Source organism: Pseudopipra pipra, chromosome W (genome assembly GCF_036250125.1).
Source record: "Pseudopipra pipra isolate bDixPip1 chromosome W, bDixPip1.hap1, whole genome shotgun sequence".
In the NCBI taxonomy this organism is placed as follows: Eukaryota; Metazoa; Chordata; class Aves; order Passeriformes; family Pipridae; genus Pseudopipra; species Pseudopipra pipra.
The window spans coordinates 5,501,468-5,518,355 of NC_087580.1; the positions used below are offsets into that span (position 1 = coordinate 5,501,468).

Below are 16,888 nucleotides of genomic sequence, written 5' to 3' on the forward strand. Positions count from 1 at the left end.
TTTGGTCTGTGTTTGGCCTTAGCCACCTGCAGTAGTTTCTTGTTCTTCCTGCCAAGTTCACTGATAAAACACTAAATTTGGCCTTGGAGGGAGAACTTCTGTATAAACTGTTTTAATTGGTCTCCTGTGATTGGTTAATGGCTCGTCAAGGGCATTTGGAGGAGAAAGTGATGATGAGGTGAGGAGGGCTCGCCCCCAGACTCCATTAAGAAAGACCCCCAGGTCTCACTGCGCCTGCGTGGGGGGATTTCCAAAGTTCTCACCCATGGGCAGAAGGGGTGCACTGACATAACCAAGGGGGTGGGATTGGGAACCCCTGACGGGGCGGTGCTGGCCACCCCTCCCCGGGCAGGTGTGCTCAATGAACTGTATAAAAGCAGACACGCTTTCCCTGCTGGGGGCCGGCTCTACACGAAGGACCAAGTTGCTTTTAGTAGGGACTCCTGCTGGAGTGGGAGCCTGCCAGCCCTCCGGAACACGCAGCTGCTGCAGAGAGGCTTTAGAAGTGGTTAGAGTGGGTAAGACTCTCTTATAGGTGACACCTGGGTGAGTAGGGTGCTGTGCCTTCCTTTTAGGGTCTTTTTGTTCACTTTTCTCCTCCCTAATCCCTTTCTCTTGAGTGCCTATGTTTTCACTGTTAGCCACCTTTCATAATAAATAGTTACTTCCTTAAGTAGCAATGGTGTCTAGTTTTTCACGTTCCAGTATCTCTCAGACCTTTTCCCTCCCTGATACACCACATGTGCCTAAACCACCTTTCTCCAGGATTTTGTAGTTCTGGGAGTGTCCAACCCCCCCTGTTCCCAGGATTTTTAAGGTCTGAGAATATCCAAACCCCCCTGTTCCCAGGATTTCTGGAGTCTAGGAGTGTCCACATCCCTCTTTTGTGATATTTCGGGGTCGAGGAGTGTCCAAACCCTCCAGTTCCCAGGATTTTTGAAGCCCCTCCACTTCTCCCCAGTCACCAGGAGTGCAGAGAACTGGGAAGCTTCACTGTGTGCAGGGAGCTGGTGATGGGCTGATGTCCCACATCCTCCTTTTCCCCACCTTTCTGACCTCTCCCACCCCTTTCCCATCATTCCCCACTCCTCAGTCCTGTCTCACTCCCATCCTCCTTTGGGGAGTACCACTCCCCTGCCACTGAATTTGGAATTCCCAGAACCTCTTTTATGTGGTTTATGTGGGTCCTGGCAACTCTTGGGGTGCGCTGGGTGCCCTGTTGGGGTGCAGATGCCCCCACAACCCCCCCCATGAACAGGGTGACACGTGGAGGACTCAGGGGTTCCCCATTCCCGATCCATCCTGGGGCCGGTTCTGCCCCCCTCAAACTCTGCTCCCCCCGCGGTTTCTCCCCAAGTCACCCCCAGCCACATCTCCCCAATAACCAGGACTGCAGAGCACTGAGAAGCTTTCCTGGGAACACTGGGAACAGCTGGGTGGGGTGAGAAGAAAAGCAGGGAAGGACAGGAAAGGCGAACCCCTCCAAATCAGTGCAGGGTTTGGGGTGTCCCGGCTGGGCCCGAGGCCACGGGGAGGGGCTGCGGTCGCCGTTGGCTCAGGAGCTCTGTGGGGAGAGAAAAGGGGGTGAGAGCGGGGTGGGGGGCCGGGGGGGAGCACAGAGGCTGTAGGAGAGCAAGGGGGGGCCCACGCCCCCCATTTGGGGACCCCCCTTTACCTTCTCCCGCAGGTAGAAGCCGAGCCCCAGCACCAGGAAGACCAAGCCCAAGACGAAGCCCCCGACCCCCACCAGGATCTTGCAGCGGACGGTGTCCGGTGGCATCTCTGGGGGGAGCCGGGGGGTCAGCACCCCCAAAACCTCCTCCCATGCACCACCTGGCACCTCACAGAGCCCGGCCCGCTCTCCCCCAGCCCACCCGGGGGTCCCTGAAACCTTCTGCCAGTCCCTTCCCAGCCCCTGCAGGGATCCCACCCAGCCCCTCCCGGCCCCTTTAGGACCCTCCCAGCACCCCCAGCACCCCCCAAACTCCCTCCCAGTCGCCCCCAGTTGCCCCCCCGGTGCTGGGGGGGCCGGGCCGTACCCCAGTGCCGGCTGAGGGGGTGCTCCAGGCTGACGTGCTCCACCTGGCAGCTGTAGGTGACCCCACGCCGGGGGGGGATTTCCAGCAGCACCAGCACCTGGTAGGTCCAGTCCCCGTTGGGGACCACGTCGGTGGCCACCACGTGCTCTGGCACCTCCTGCCCATCCTGGAACCACCTCACCTGCACCGGTGCAGGGTAGAAATCCATCACGGAGCAGAGCAGGCGGCCGGGGCCGGGCTGGGAGCTCGACGGCACCAGCGAGATGGACACGCTGGGGGGCACTGGGAGGGACGGGGGAGACACTGGGATGAGCTGGGGGACACTGGGAGGGAAGGCAGAGGGCTTGGAGGGCATTGGGAGGGATTGGGATGGCAGTGGGAGGGACTGGGATGGCACTGGGAGGGACTGGGAATAGAGTGGGGGAGAAGGGGCTGGGCTGGGGGGGACTGGGGAGAGAGCTGGGAGATCTGGGAGTGAAGTGAGAACGACTGGGAATGGATCGAGAGGGTCTGGCAGTGCCTAGTCTGGACTGGGAGTGACTGGTGTGCACTGGGAGGGACTGGTGTGGACTGGGAAGGAAGCGATGGGGACTGGGAGGCTGAGTCGTGGTGAGGGAACTCTTTGGTTTGGGTCTGCCCGGCAACTGGAGCGTCATCAGAGAGACGCGCTGGGATTGGCTGAGGGGCGTGAGCTCGGTGGCCCCAGCGGGGTGGAGACGCGGGGGGGGGCACTGGGAGAGACTGGGATGGACTGGAAAAAAACTGGAATGGACTAGGAGAGACTAGGGGGCATTGGAAAGAGTGGGAGTGACTGGGATGGACTGGGAGGGGGCCAAAGAGCAAGGGGATGGGCACAGGGAGGGCTGAGGGGTCTGGGGTGATTCCCAGGGAGGGTTTGAGGGGCTCCAGGGTCATTCCCGGGGCAGGGGCCGAGGGGACCTGCTCTGCCCCACGCTCACCTCTGCGGTTCATCAGGAACGGGTTGGACACCTAGTAGTTGTGCCGGCAGTATATGTCCACTGCAGATCCTTGGCGCTCCAGCTCTTCCTGGTCGCTGTTGAAGTACCTGGCCTGGATCTCCCCAAACGGGTTGTCCCCCACATAGACCCCCACATCGCTGTCGAAGTCCATGTACTGCTCCCGGTTGTAGAAGGATCTCTGCAAGAACCTCACCCGCTTGGTGCCGTTGATGAAGTGACACTCGAACTTTCCCATCCTCTGGAACACCCCTGTGTGTGCAGCACACGGGTCAGGGGGTGCCCCTCCACCCCCCCATCATCCCCCAGCCCCCCACAACAGGCTGGCAGCTCAGGGGGCCACCCCGGACCCCCCTTTCCCACCCCCCTCTGCCTCACGGACGCCCCAGCACCGGCTCCTGGCTGGGGGGAACCCCCCATCAGCCCCCCGGGGATGGTCAGGGAGGTTGGGGACCCCCCCAGAGCCCCAGGGAACCGCTCCATGGCTCAAGGGACAGCCAGGGATCCCCAGGGCACCCCTCTGCCTGCTCTCCCACACCCCCTTGCCCCCCTCTCCCACCCCTTTCCCACCAGGCCCACAACCCCAGACCCCCCCAACCTCACTTTGGGCCTCCCACCCCCCGACCACTCACTCCGGGCCTTCCAATTCCCCTCGCACTCCCTTTTTTGGGGCTCCCAACCCCTTTTTTCTCCCCTCTTGCCCCCCCCCTTCCTGCCCCCCCGCTCACCCGACAGCTCCTCGCCCGCAGCCGGGGGGGCTCCCAGCACCACCAGCACCGCCAGCACGGCCCCAGCTCCCCGCACACGCTCCATGCCCAGCGCCAGCTGCTGACAGCCCAAAACCAGCCGGGCGGCGCCGTTTTGGGGGTTTTTGGGCGCGCTCGGATTGGCTGAGGGCAAAGCCTGGCGACGGTTTGGGGCCGTGTTGGAGCCTGGTCTTCCCGGCGACTGATGAGTCATCAGCGCGGCGCGCTGGGATTGGGCGCGGGCGGCGTGGGCGCTTTGGGATTGGCTGAGGGCCGTTGGGGGCGTGTCCAAGCCCCTCTTTTCCGATATTTTGGGGTCTGGGAGTGATCCAACACCACTGTCCATGGGATTTTTACGGTCTAGGAGACCCCATACCCCCGTGTTCCAAAGGCTTTTGGGGTCTGAATGTCCCCAACCCCCTGTTTCCGTGTTTTTTAGATGCTGATGGTGCCCAAACTACTCTTTTATAAGATTTGAGGAACTGGGAGTGCCCAACCCCAATTCTCACATATTTAGGGGTCTAGGATTAAATAGCACCCTATTTCCCAGGATTTTGTTGTTCTGGGACATCCCAACCCCCCTGTTCCTGGTTTATTGGGAGGCTGACATTGCCCAAACCCCCCTGTTCCCAGGATTTTCTGAGTCCGGGTGTGCCTAAACCACCTTTCTTCAGGATTTCCTGGGTCTGGGAGTGCCCACTTCTCAAGATTTTTAATATTTGGGATGCCCAAACCCCCCTGTTTCCAGGATTTTTAGGAGGATGGCAGTGTCCAAGCTAGTCTTTTCCAATATTTTGGGCCCTGGTAGTGCCCCAACCCACGCAGTTTCTGCAATTTTAAGGGTCTAGGAGAGCCCATACCCCCGTGTTCCCAAGATTTTTTTGTTCTGAATGTTCTCAACCCCCCTGTTCCTGTGTTTTTTAGATACTGATGGTGCCCAAACCCCTCTTCTCTAAGATTTGAGAGTCTGAGAGTTCCCAAACCCCATTAGGTTTTTGGGGAGCTGCCTAAACCCCTGTGTTCTCAGAATTTTGGGGCTCTGGATGTGTCCAAACAACCTTTTTTCATCATTTTCTAGTTCTGGGAGTGCCCAAACCCCCCTGTTCTCACAGTTTCCAGGGTATGGAAGTACATAAACCTCTCTTTTCCAGGATTTTTTGGAGCAGCTGGGAAAGCCCAAACTCCCTGTTCATGGGGTTTGGAGAGGATGACATTTGTGCACACCCCCCTTTCCCCTGGATTTCTGGAGTCTGAGTGTCAAAGCCCCTATTTTCCAATACTTTGGGGTCTGGGAGTGCCCCAACCCACCTGATCCTGGGATGTTTTGGGTCTGGGAGTACCCAAACCCTCCTACTCCAGGGATTTTCGCAGCCCCCCTTTCTCCCCAACAACCAGGACTGCAGAGCACTGAGAAGCTTTACTGGGAACACTGGGAACAGCTGGTTAGTGTGGGAAGAAATGCAGGGAAGGGGGGGACAGGCGACCCCCCCAAACGAGCGCAGGGTTTGGGGGGTCCCGGCTGGGCCCGAGGCCACGGGGAGGGGCTGCGGCCGCCGGCAGCTCAGGAGCTCTGTGGGGAGAGAAAAGGGGGTGAGAGCGGGGTGGGGGGGCCGGGGGGACACAGAGGCTGTGGGAGAGCAAGGGGGGGGACACGCCCCCCATTTGGGGACCCCCCTTTACCTTCTCCCGCAGGTAGAAGCCGAGCCCCAGCGCCAGGAAGACCAAGCCCAAGACGAAGCCCCCGACCCCCACCAGGATCTTGCTGCGGCCGGTGTCCGGTGGCATCTCTGGGGGGAGCCGGGGGGGTCAGCACCCCCAAAACCTCCTCCCACGCACGCCCCAGCACCCCACAGAGCCCGGCCCGCTCTCCCCTAGCCCACCCAGGAGTCCCTCAAACCTTCTGCCAGTCCCTTCCCAGCCCCTGCAGGGATCCCACCCGGCCCCTCCCGGCCCCTTCAGGATCCTCCCACCCCCCTCCCAGCACCCCCAGCACCCCCCAAACTCCCTCCTAGTCGCCCCCAGTTGCCCCCCCCGGTGCTGGGGGGGCCGGGCCGTACCCCAGTGCCGGCTGAGGGGGTGCTCCAGGCTGACGTGCTCCACCTGGCAGCTGTAGGTGACCCCGCGCCGGGGGGGGATTTCCAGCAGCACCAGCACCTGGTAGGTCCAGTCCCCGTTGGGGACCACGTCGGTGGCCACCACGTGCTCTGGCACCTCCTGCCCATCCTGGAACCACCTCACCTGCACCGGCGCAGGGTAGAAATCCATCACGGAGCAGAGCAGGCGGCTGGGGCCGGGCTGGGAGCTCGACGGCACCAGCGAGATGGACACGCTGGGGGGCACTGGGAGGGACGGGGGAGACACTGGGCTCAGCTGGGGGCACTGGGAGGGAGGGCAGAGGGCTTGGAGGGCACTGGTAGGGACTGGGATGGCACTGGGAGGGACTGGGATGGCAGTGGGAGGGACTGGGATGGCAGTGGGAGGGACTGGGATGGCAGTGGGAGGGACTGGGAATAGAGTGGGGTAGAAGGGGCTGGGCTGAGGGGTCACTGGGGAGAGAGCTGGGAGATCTGGGAGTGAAGTGAGAACGACTGGGAATGAACTGAGAGGGTCTGGGAGTGGAGTGAGAGGGATTGGGAGTGACTGAGCTGGACTGGGAGTGGACTGTTCTGGACTGGGAAGGAAGCGATGGGGACTGGGAGGCTGAGTCGTGGTGAGGGAACTCTTTGCTTTGGGTCTGCCTGGCAACTGGAGCGTCATCAGAGAGACACGCTGGGATTGGCGGAGGGGCGTGAGCTCGGTGGCCCCAGCGGGGTGGAGACGCGGGGGGGGGCACTGGGAGAGACTGGGATGGACTGGGATGGACTAGAAAAAAACTAGAATGGACTGAGAGAGACAAGGGGGCATTGGAAGGACTGTGAGAGACTGGGATGGACTGGGAAGAACTGGGAGGGGGCAAAAGGGCATGGGAATGGGCACAGGGAGGGCTGAGGGGTTTGGGTGATTTCCAGGGAGGGTTTGAGGGGCTCCAGGGTCATTCCCGGGACAGGGGCCGAGGGGACCTGCTCTGCCCCAGGCTCACCTCTCCTCTCCACACTGAATGGGGCATAAAGCTCGTAGTTGTGCGGGCAGAACCTGTCCACCTCAGCCCTTTTGATCTCCATGAATTCTGGGTTGCTGTTGAAATGCCTGGCCTGGATCTCTCCAAACGGGGTGTCCCCCACATGGACCCCCACATCGCTGTCGAAGTGCAGGAGCTGCTCCCGGTTGTAGATGTACCTCTGCAAGAGCCTCATCCGCTCGGTGCCGTTGATGAAGTAACACTCGAACTTTGTCATGTGCTGGAACACCCCTGTGTGTGCAGGACACGGGTCAGGGGGTGCCCCGTCCAACCCCATCATCCCCCAGCCCCCCACAACAGGCTGGTAGCTCAGGGGGCCACCCCGGACCCCCCTTTCCCACCCCCCTCTGCCTCACGGACGCCCCAGCACCGGCTCTTGGCTGGGGGGGAACCCCCCCATCAGCCCCCCTGGGATGGACAGGGGGGTTGGGGACACCCCCACTGCCGATCCGACCCCCCCAGAGCCCCAGGGAACCGCTCCAGGGCTCAAGAGACACCCAGGGACCCCCATGGCACCCCTCTGCCTGCTCTCCCACACCCCCTTGCCCCCCTCTCCCACCCCTTTTCCACCGGCCCCACATCCCCAGACCCCCCCAACCTCACTTTGGGCCTCCCACCCCCCGACCACTCACTTCGGACCTTTCAACCCCCCTCCCACTCACTTTTGGGGTTCCCACCCCCTCTTTTCTCCCCTCTTGCCCCCCCCTTCCTGCCCCCCCGCTCACCCGACAGCTCCTCGCCCGCAGCCGGGGGGGCTCCCAGCACCACCAGCACCGCCAGCACGGCCCCAGCTCCCCGCACACGCTCCATGCCCAGCGCCAGCTGCTGACAGCCCAAAACCAGCCGGGCGGCGCCGTTTTGGGGGTTTTTGGGCGCGCTGGGCTTGGCTGAGGGCAAAGCCTGGCGACGGTTTGGGGCCGTGTTGGAGCCTGGTCCTGCCGGCGACTGATGAGTCATCAGCGTGGCGCGCTGGGATTGGGCGCGGGCGGCGTGGGCGCTTTGGGATTGGCTGAGGGCCGTTGGGGGCCCCCGCGGCAGCCCCGGGGCTGGGGGGTTCGGGGGGTCCGTGGGCTGCGGGGGAGGGGGGAGCTCAGGGCCCACCAAAAATACCCAACCAGGGCTCCCAAAGCTCAGGGCAACCCAAAAACGGCCACCCAGGGCTCCCAAAGCTCAGGAGAACCTGAAACAGAGGATCAAGTTGTCCCGGAGCTCAGAGTTGCCCCAAACAAGAGGGAGATGGGGGGCTGAGGGTGCCCAATCCCCCTTTCCCCAGGATTTTTGGTTGTACCCAAACCCCTCTTTTCCAGGACTTTTAGGGGCCTGGAGCTTCTCCGCATTTGGGGACTTGGTCTGGTAGTGCCCAAATAGCCCTTTGACCAAGATTTTGGGGCTCTGGGGGTGCGCAGCACCTGCTGTTATCAGGATTCTTGGGGTCTGGGGGTGCCCAAACCCCCCTGTTCCTCGGTTTTTTCGGAGACTGACATTGGCCAAAGCCTCCCACCCCCCATTCCCCAGAAATTTTGGGATCTGGGTGTGCCCAAGCCTCTCTTTTCCCACAATATTGGCAGTCTGTGTGTACCACATCCCCCCTGTTCCCGAGATTTTCAGGGGCTGGCAGTGCCCAAAGCCTCTTTTTGCAGGATTTTCAAAGTCTAGGATTGCCAAAAGCCCAGTGTTCCTGAATTTTGAGGACCTGGACCTGCACAATGTGAGGATTTTGAGGGGCTGGGGGTGACTAAACATCCCTTTCCCAAAGATTTTGAGGCTCTGGAGGTGCTCAAACCTCTCTGTTCCTGGGATTTTGGGTGGGTTGGGAGTTCCCAAACCCCCCCTTTTCATAGGATTTCTGTGCTCAGGGAGTGTCCAAGCCCCTCTTTTCCGATATTTTGGGGTCTGGGAGTGATCCAACACCACTGTCCCTGGGATTTTTATGGTCTAGGAGAGCTCATACCCCTGTGTTCCAAAGATTTTTGGTGTCTGAATGTTCCCAATCCCCCTGTTCCCGTGTTTTTTAGATGCTGATGGTGCCCAAACCGCTCTATTTTTACATTTGACGAGCTGGGAGTGCCAACCCCCCCCGTTCTCACAATTTTAGGTATCCTGGAGTACATAACCCTCTCTTTTCCAGATTTTGTAGTTCTGGGACAGCCCAAACCCCCCTGTTCCTGGTTTATTGGGAGGCTGACATTGCTCAAACCCCTCTGTTCCCAGGATTTTCGGAGTCGGGGTGTGTCCAAACCACCTTTCTCCAGGATTTTGTGGGTCTGGGAGTGCCCAAAAGCACCTGTTGCCAGGATTTTTAATGTCTGGGATGAGAAACCCCCCCTGTTTCCAAGAGTTTTAGGGGGCTGGAAGTGTTCAAAAACCTTTTTCAATATTTTGAAGTCTGGAAGTGTTCCAGCCCCCCAGTTCCTTGGACTTTTAGTATCTAGGAGAACCCATACCGCCGTGTTCTCAAGATTTTCATAGACTAAATGTTCCCAACTCCCTTATTCCTAGCTTTTCAGAGGGTTGACATTGCCCAAACTCTCCTGTTCCCAAGATTTTGGGGCTCTGGATGTGTCCCAACCACTTTTCTCCATCATTTTTTGGGCCTGGGATTGCCCAAACCCCCCTGTTCTCAGGATTTTTAATGTCTGGGAGTGCCCAAACCCCCCTGTTGCTGGGATTTTCGGAGCCCCCCAGTTGTCTCCCAATAACCAGGACTGCAGAGAACTGGGAAGCTTTACTGGGAACACTGGGAGCAGCCGGCTGGGGTTTGAATACAAAGAAAAGCAGGGCCGGGGGGGACACACGAACACCCCCAAAGTGTGGGCGGGGCTGGACTGGGGGGTCCCGGCTGGGCCTGAGGCCACAGGGAGGGGCTGCAGCCGCCGGCGGCTCAGGAGCTCTGTGGGGAGAGAAAAGGGGGTGAGAGTGGGGGGGGGGCTGGGGGGCACAGACGCTCTGGGAGAGCAAGGGGGGGTACATGACTCCCGGGGACCCCCCTTTACCTTCTCCCGCAGGTAGAAGCCGAGCCCCAGCACCAGGAAGACCAAGCCCAAGACGAAGCCCCCGACCCCCACCAGGATCTTGCTGCGGCCGGTGTCCGGTGACATCGCTGGGGGGAGCCGGGGGGGTCAGCACCCCCAAAACCTCCTCCCACACACCACCCGGCACCCCACAGAGCCCGGCCCGCTCTCCCCCAGCCCACCCGGGGGTCCCTCAAACCTCCTGCCAGTCCCTTCCCAGCCCCTGTTAGGAACACACCAAGCCCCTCCTAGCCCCTTTAGGATCCTCCCACCCCACCTCCCATCACCCCCAGTACCCACCAAACTCCCTCCCAGTTGCCCCCAGTTGCCCCCTTTCCCCCTCGGCCCCCTGCCAGTGTGCCCCCGGTGCTGGGGGGGCCGGGCCGTACCCCAGTGCCGGCTGAGGGGGTGCTCCAGGCTGACGTGCTCCACCTGGCAGCTGTAGGTGACCCCGCGCCGGGGGGGGATTTCCAGCAACACCAGCACCTGGTAGGTCCAGTCCCCGTTGGGGACCACGTCGGTGGCCACCACGTGCTCCGGCAGCTCCTGCCCATCCTGGAACCACCTCACCTGCACCGGCGCAGGGTAGAAATCCATCACGGAGCAGAGCAGGTGGCCGGGGCCGGGCTGGGAGCTCGACGGCACCAGCGAGATGGACATGCTGGGGGGCACTGGGAGGGACAGGGGAAACACTGGGCTCAGCTGGGGGCACTGGGAGGGAGGGCAGAGGGCTTGGAGGGCGTTGGGAGGGATTGGAATGGCACTGGGAGGGACTGGGATGGCACTGGGAGGGACTGGGAACAGAGTGGGGTAGAAGGGGCTGGGCTTGGGGGGCACTGGGAGGGAGGGATGGGAGATATGGGAGTGAAGTGAGAACGACTGGGAATGGAGTGAGAGGGTCTGGGAATGGATCGAGAGGTCTGGGAATGGAGTGAGAGGGTCTGGGAATGGAGTGAGAGGGTCTGGGAGTGACTGTGAAGGACTGGGAATGGGCTGTTCTGGACTGGGAAGGAAGCGATCGGGACTGGGAGGCTGAGTCGTGGTGAGAGAAGTCTTTAGTTTGGGTCTGCCTGGCAACTGGAGCGTCATCAGAGAGACACGCTGGGATTGGCTGAGGGGCGTGAGCTCGGTGGCCCCAGCGGGGTGGAGACGCGTGGGGGCACTGGGAGAGACTGGGATGGACTGGGATGGACTGAGAGGAACTCGGAGTGGGCAAATGGCTACAGGAACGGGCACAGGGAGGGCTGAGAGGTCTGGGGTGATTCCTAGGGAGGGTTTGAGGGGCTCCAGGGTCATTCCCGGGGCAGGGGCCGAGGGGACCCGCTCTGCCCCACGCTCACCTCTCCTCTCCACGCTGAACGGGGTACCAAGTTTGTAGTTGTACCGGCAGTACGTGTCCACCTGACCCCGTTTGTACTTCAGATATTCACGGTGGCTGTTATAATCTCTTGCCTGGATCTCCCCAAATGCGGTGTCCCCCACATAGACCCCCACATCGCTGTCAAAATGCAGGAGCTGCTCCCGGTTGTAGAAGTGCCTCTCCAGGAACCTCACCTGCTCGGTGCCGTTGATGAAATGACACTCCTGTTTTCCCATCCACTGGAACACCCCTGTGTGTGCAGGACACGGGTCAGGGGGTGCCCCGTCCCCCCCCCCCATCATCCCCCAGCCCCCCACAGCAGGGTGGGAGCTCAAGGGACCACCCCGGATCCCCCTTTCCCAACCCACTCCGTCCCACGGACGCCCCAGCACCGGCTCTTGAGTGAGGGGAACCCCCTCATCAGTCCCCCGGGGATGGACAGCGGGGTTGGGGACCCCCACAATGCGGATACAACCCCCTCCAGAACCCCAGGAACTGAACCCCCCACCAGGGCTCAAGGAACACCGAGGGACCCCCATGGTACCTCTCTGCCTGCTCTCCCACCACCCCTTTCCACCCCTCCCTTTCCCACCGTCCCCCCAATCCCCAGAACCCCCCGCCCTCACTTTCGGGCTCCCACCACCCTCCCACTCACTCCAAACTTCCCTCCAAACCCCCTCCCACTCACTTTTGGGGCTCCCATCCCCTCTTTTCTCCCCTCTTTCCCCCCCTTTCACACCCCACCCCCCTGCCCGCCCCCCCCCGCTCACCCGACAGCTCCTCGCCCGCAGCCGGGGGGGCTCCCAGCACCACCAGCACCGCCAGCACGGCCCCAGCTCCCCGCACACGCTCCATGCCCAGCGCCGGACAGCTGCTGACAGCCCAAAACCAGCCGGGCGGCGCCGTTTTGGGGGGTTTGGGGCGCGCTGGGCTTGGCTGAGGGCGCAGTTGGGGCCCTTTTTTCGAGGCGTCTTCCCGGCGACTGATGAGTCATCAGCGCGGCGCGCTGGGATTGGGCGCGGGCGGCGTGGGCGCTTTGGGATTGGCTGAGGGCCGTTGGGGGCCCCCGCGGCAGCCCCGGGGCTGGGGGGTTCGGGGGGGGTCCGTGGGCTGCGGGGGAGGAGGGAGTTCAGGGCCCACCAAAAAAGCCCAACCACGGCTCTCAAAGCTCAGGGCAAACCAAAAACACCCAGCCAGGGCTCCCGCAGCTCCCGCGGGCCCCCAAAATGAGCGGAGGGCGGTCTCTGATTGGCTGAGCTCGGGGAGGGCTCCGTTCCGGACGGGTCTGCCCGGCAGCTGATGACGCATCAACAGCGCTCGCTCCCATTGGCTGCTGCAGCTGACCCTGCCCGGGACCTGGGGGGTCAAAGGTGGGTTTGGGGGGTTCCCGGATTGCTGGGGATGGGGTTTGGAGTGTCGTGGATCGGTGGGAATGAGGGTCTGGGATGCCGGGCGTGCCCAATAACCCTCTGTTCATGAGATTTTGGGAGTCCGGGAGTGTTTGAACCCCCACTGTTCTCAGGAGTTTTAGAGTCTGGGAGTGTCCTAACCCCTCTATTCTAATATTTTGGGGTCTCGGCATGCCCAAACCCCTGTTTTCACAATTTTGGGGGCATGGAAGTACCTAAACTTCTCTTTTCCAGGATTTTTTTTGGATCTGGGAACACAAGGAGACAATGGGGAAAGGGATGGGGACACCAGGAGCAGGATGGGAAGACCAGGAGAAGGTTGAGGACACCAGGAACTGGGAATGGGGATATCGGGAGTAGGGAATGGCAACACCAGGAATGGGAACCAGGGGGGACCAGGATGGGGTCACGGGGAACAGGTGGGGCATTACCAGGAACTGGTAATGGGAACACCAGGAGTGGGAATGGGAATGTGGGGGACCAGGATGGGGACACTGGGGACAGGAACGGGGACACTGGGAGCAGGCTGGGCATTACCAGCAATGGGAATGGGCACGGCAGGAACGGGAATGGGCACAGCAGGAACTCTGTGTCTCTGCTGCCCCCCGGGCTGTGCCTTGGAGCCCTGACAGCTCCTGCAGGTCGCAGCTTTCCCAAGGCCTGGCAGCCCTCGCTGCCGTTGCCGGTCCTGCAGCACCGGGCGGGACGCGCTGCGGATCCCGCCGGGCTCCGGCGCTGCCACGGAACCCGCCGGCACCGTCAGCCCGCACGGCACCCACGGCAAGGGGCACCACGGCTGGGCAGCTGCTCCCCACGGCATCGCCAGCCCACAGCACCCGGCAGCTCCCATTGACTCACTGCAGCAGGAGAGCAGCAAAGTCTGGCAGCAAACTCCCAGGGCAATTCTAGGGGCCAAAGGGACGCTTCCAGCAGCATTCCGGACTTGAGTATTCCCGCAGAATTCCTTCTCCACCTCTGCAGCCTCTCGTGCTGTTCCAGGACTGTCGGGTTTACACTGCCCTCCTGCTGCTCCTGGCTCAGGGCTCGCCAGGTTCAGTGCCCCCTCGGCAGTCCCGGACAAAAGGAGGGCACTGCTCTGCTCTGCTTTCTGCTGCTGAACATCTTCATTCTCCTCCTCGCAAGGACCCACAACTCTCCCGCTTTACAAAGAGCAGCAGCACTTGGCAGGCCCGGCAGGATCTTCCCCACAAAGGCCGTGGCACTGCCCTGTGCTCGTCCTGCCACAGGAGCTCAAGGCTTCTGCACAGCACAACTTCCCAGCAGTGACCTCCCTGCTCCAGAGGGATGAGGAGCCTCTGCTGAACTGCAGAGATTCACACACTGCAACCACTGCACTGCCTGCATTTCCTGCCATTCTACAGCACTTGGGCATCTACTGTGGCTCTTCCTGCTGTTTAAGAAGGAGGTTTGCAAGCTCTGGGAGCTGGATGGAGTTTTGTTCCAGCTGCCAGCTAAGGAAGTTTTCAACCTGTTACACAATACATGCAATGAAAACTCCAGTGATTTAAGAACTTGGACTCCAGCAGAACTGTTGGATTATTTATTTCATCAGGAAAAATAGACCAGGAAATAAAGCCACCCCTTAATATATGGAAGTCAAATGAACTCATTTAGGTAAATAAATAGGCTGTAAAAAGGAAGTTACTGAGCTTTATATATGGATACATTAGAGAAGGGAGCAGGATACAATGCTGTGATTGCAGGCTGGTTCTCCTGGCTTTGCCTGTGTCCTGCTCTCCTTGGAAAGCACCATGTCCGTAAGGATCCAGATGTTGATCCTCATCTCGAAGAGAATCAATAAAATATTGAATAGGCATAAAATGTCAGGAATCGATGAATGAAATGCCAGATCTATCTGAAAATAGACACAAATACAGTGTTGTGGAGCTCCTGGTCCTGCTTTCCCAGCCCTGTGGGGGGCAGGAAGCCCTGGGGCCTCACTTGTCTGGCCCCTAATTAGGAGCAATTTATTAGGCTAATTAACCACTGAGTCATTTGCCCCTGAGCTGCTTTGTTCCTCTGCCAGGCACAGGCCAGCCCGGGCTCCGCAGGCTGCAGGGCTGCTGCGTCCTGTCAGTGCTCAACACCTCGGATTTATTTGCCCCAAAAAGGGAAAACGGCCCCGAATCCCGTGGGCCGAGTGGAGGAGGGGACAGAGTTCTGGCACAAAACTCCACCCGCCGGGTTTGCCCAGCCCGGGAAGAACCAAGGGCCCCGCAGTGAGGTGGGACCCCCCAGCAGCCCTTGTGTGCCGTGCCCAGCTGAAGCCCTCCCTGGGGCGCTCGGGGCTGGCTGGGCACACTGGGAGCGCTGGGAAGGGCCCCGGCTCGGGGCGGGGGCGGCGGGTGCCCAGCAGTGACTGAGGGGAAGGGCCTTCACAGGGACCCCCCGCGCCCCTCGCTGCCCACGGGAAGGGTTTTGGTCCCTCTGAGCGATTTGGCGGCGTTTCTGGGCTCGGCGGGGCCGGGCAGGCGGCAGCGGGACACGCGGGGCCCGGGCCGTGCGGCGGAGCCGGGTGGGAACTGCGGGGCGGCCCCAGCGGGGCCCGAGGGCGGAGCGGAGCCGGTTGGGAACGACCCCCGATCCCCCCGGGGCCAGGTCTGATGCCGAGAAAAGCAGCACTGATAAGAAGGAGTATCTTGGCCAGCCCCCAGAGCTGGGAAGCATTCCAGAAGAAGAAACTGGTTTTTCAGGCCTGTGACCAAAGAAGGATAATTTGGAGAAGGGATGTTCCCCAAAGGGCCACCAGAGACCCTCGAGAGACCCCTACTCTGATGTAAATGAGTTCTGAGAACTGATTCAAATGTGTAAGAGAATCTGTGGGAGTGTTTAGTATATATGCATGAGTCTGAGGAAGTGTAATGCACATGTATTAGTTACATCCACAGAAAGCAGGGTGTGAGACAGCCCAGTGTGGGGGTGATGGGAGGAGACCCCCCCAGCCCCCACCCCCGCACCCAGTGCCGAAAAAAATTAAACCGCTTTCTAATCCTGACATTGCAGTGACAGAGAGTTTTATTCCCGTTTGGTGACAGTCCCAGTTGCTCCCAGTATGATCCCTGTTGCCCCAGCTCTGGTCCCGAGGGGTCCCAGTCCTGGTCCCGGTGTATCCCAGTGTCCCAGTCCATCCCAGTCCCTTCCCAGCAGCCGCCGCCGTTTCCCAGGTCCTCCCCCCCCACCCCCCCAGAGCTGCCGCCGGACGCCACCCCCCCAAGATGCTGACGGGGGTCGGGGCTCCGTCTTTGGCTTCGTCTCCCTGGGCTGGGGCTCGGCCTCCGCCCGCGGGAGGAGCTGAGGGGGGTCCCCGGGGATCGCGTGTCCCCCCCGGAGCCTGTGTGCCCCCCCGGGACCCCCATTCCGGGGGGAGCCCCCCTTTGCCTTGACCCCGGGCCCCCCTTGAATCCCTGGTCCTGGGCACTGAGACTCCCCTGCATCTCCTTCCCCAGCTCTGGGACCCCCCTGCACCCCCGTATCCAGCTCCACAACCCCTGAAATCCCTTTCCCAGTCCCTGCATCCCCCTGTGCAGGGGGGGCTGCAGGGGTTTGGGGGGTCTCACCAGGGCTTTGCCCCAGGACATCCTGCTTTGGGCTCTGGGGGTGGGGGGTGACGGGTGCTCTTGAGCCCCCCCTTTTTTCTGCACCCCTTCCCCACCCCCATTCTGGATCTGCCATTCCAGAGCCGTGGGGGGGCCTCGCCGCAGCCCCCCCGCTGTCCCCGCTGTCCCCTCGGGGCCCTGACGGCCGCCCTGGCGCTGTCCCTCGGGCTGCCCGGGGAGTTGCCCCCACGGGCTCTTGGGGCAGGGCTGGAGGGTCCCGCTGCCCCTCTGCTGTGTTCAAGCACCTGAGGAACCTGGAGCTCGGGCTGTTATCCCAGCTCAGCTCGTGGCAGGAGGAGCTGAGGGTGGCCCTGTCCCCTCTGTGCCCCCCAGGGGTGGCAGAAGCCCCTCGGGAGGCAGGTCCAGAGGCATCATCCCCTGTCCTGGGGGCTCCCCGAGCTGCCCTGCACAGGGTGGGCACACGGGGGGTGGGCTCAGGTGGGTCTGAAGGGCCGTCCAGCACCTTGAGGGGTGACCTGGGGGGCTGGGACTGAAAACCCCTCGGAGCTGTGCAAGTCCTTGAGACAAACGAGCTCCTGCTTTTTTAATGAACAGCCTGAAGAACAACCCAAGTGGAATCCTATTTTTCTTCTCCAAATTTCAGAGACCTG

At 61.4% G+C, this 16,888-nt stretch overlaps 3 protein-coding genes across 3 annotated transcripts; all 3 read right to left on the bottom strand.

Moving 5' to 3' along the window:
* Positions 1-3,006: 3,006 nt before the first annotated feature.
* On the bottom strand, positions 3,007-4,435 carry LOC135404472 (H-2 class II histocompatibility antigen, I-E beta chain-like). The gene is made up of 2 exons (XM_064639249.1): positions 3,745-4,435; positions 3,007-3,268 (listed from the first exon to the last, which is right to left on the bottom strand). The coding sequence occupies exons 1-2, from the start codon at positions 4,106-4,108 to the stop codon at positions 3,030-3,032; spliced, it is 603 nt and encodes a 200-aa protein (XP_064495319.1). The 5' UTR covers positions 4,109-4,435; the 3' UTR covers positions 3,007-3,029.
* Positions 4,436-5,160: 725 nt separating this feature from the next.
* On the bottom strand, positions 5,161-7,696 carry LOC135404479 (class II histocompatibility antigen, B-L beta chain-like). The gene is made up of 5 exons (XM_064639258.1): positions 7,606-7,696; positions 6,842-7,111; positions 5,820-6,101; positions 5,443-5,549; positions 5,161-5,332 (listed from the first exon to the last, which is right to left on the bottom strand). The coding sequence occupies exons 1-5, from the start codon at positions 7,688-7,690 to the stop codon at positions 5,324-5,326; spliced, it is 753 nt and encodes a 250-aa protein (XP_064495328.1). The 5' UTR covers positions 7,691-7,696; the 3' UTR covers positions 5,161-5,323.
* Positions 7,697-9,761: 2,065 nt separating this feature from the next.
* Positions 9,762-12,333, bottom strand: LOC135404812 (class II histocompatibility antigen, B-L beta chain-like). Its single transcript, XM_064639541.1, has 5 exons — positions 12,022-12,333; positions 11,116-11,501; positions 10,281-10,461; positions 9,874-9,980; positions 9,762-9,770 (listed from the first exon to the last, which is right to left on the bottom strand). Exons 1-5 carry the CDS (start codon positions 12,104-12,106, stop codon positions 9,762-9,764), a joined length of 768 nt encoding a protein of 255 aa, XP_064495611.1. The 5' UTR covers positions 12,107-12,333.
* Positions 12,334-16,888: the final 4,555 nt, after the last annotated feature.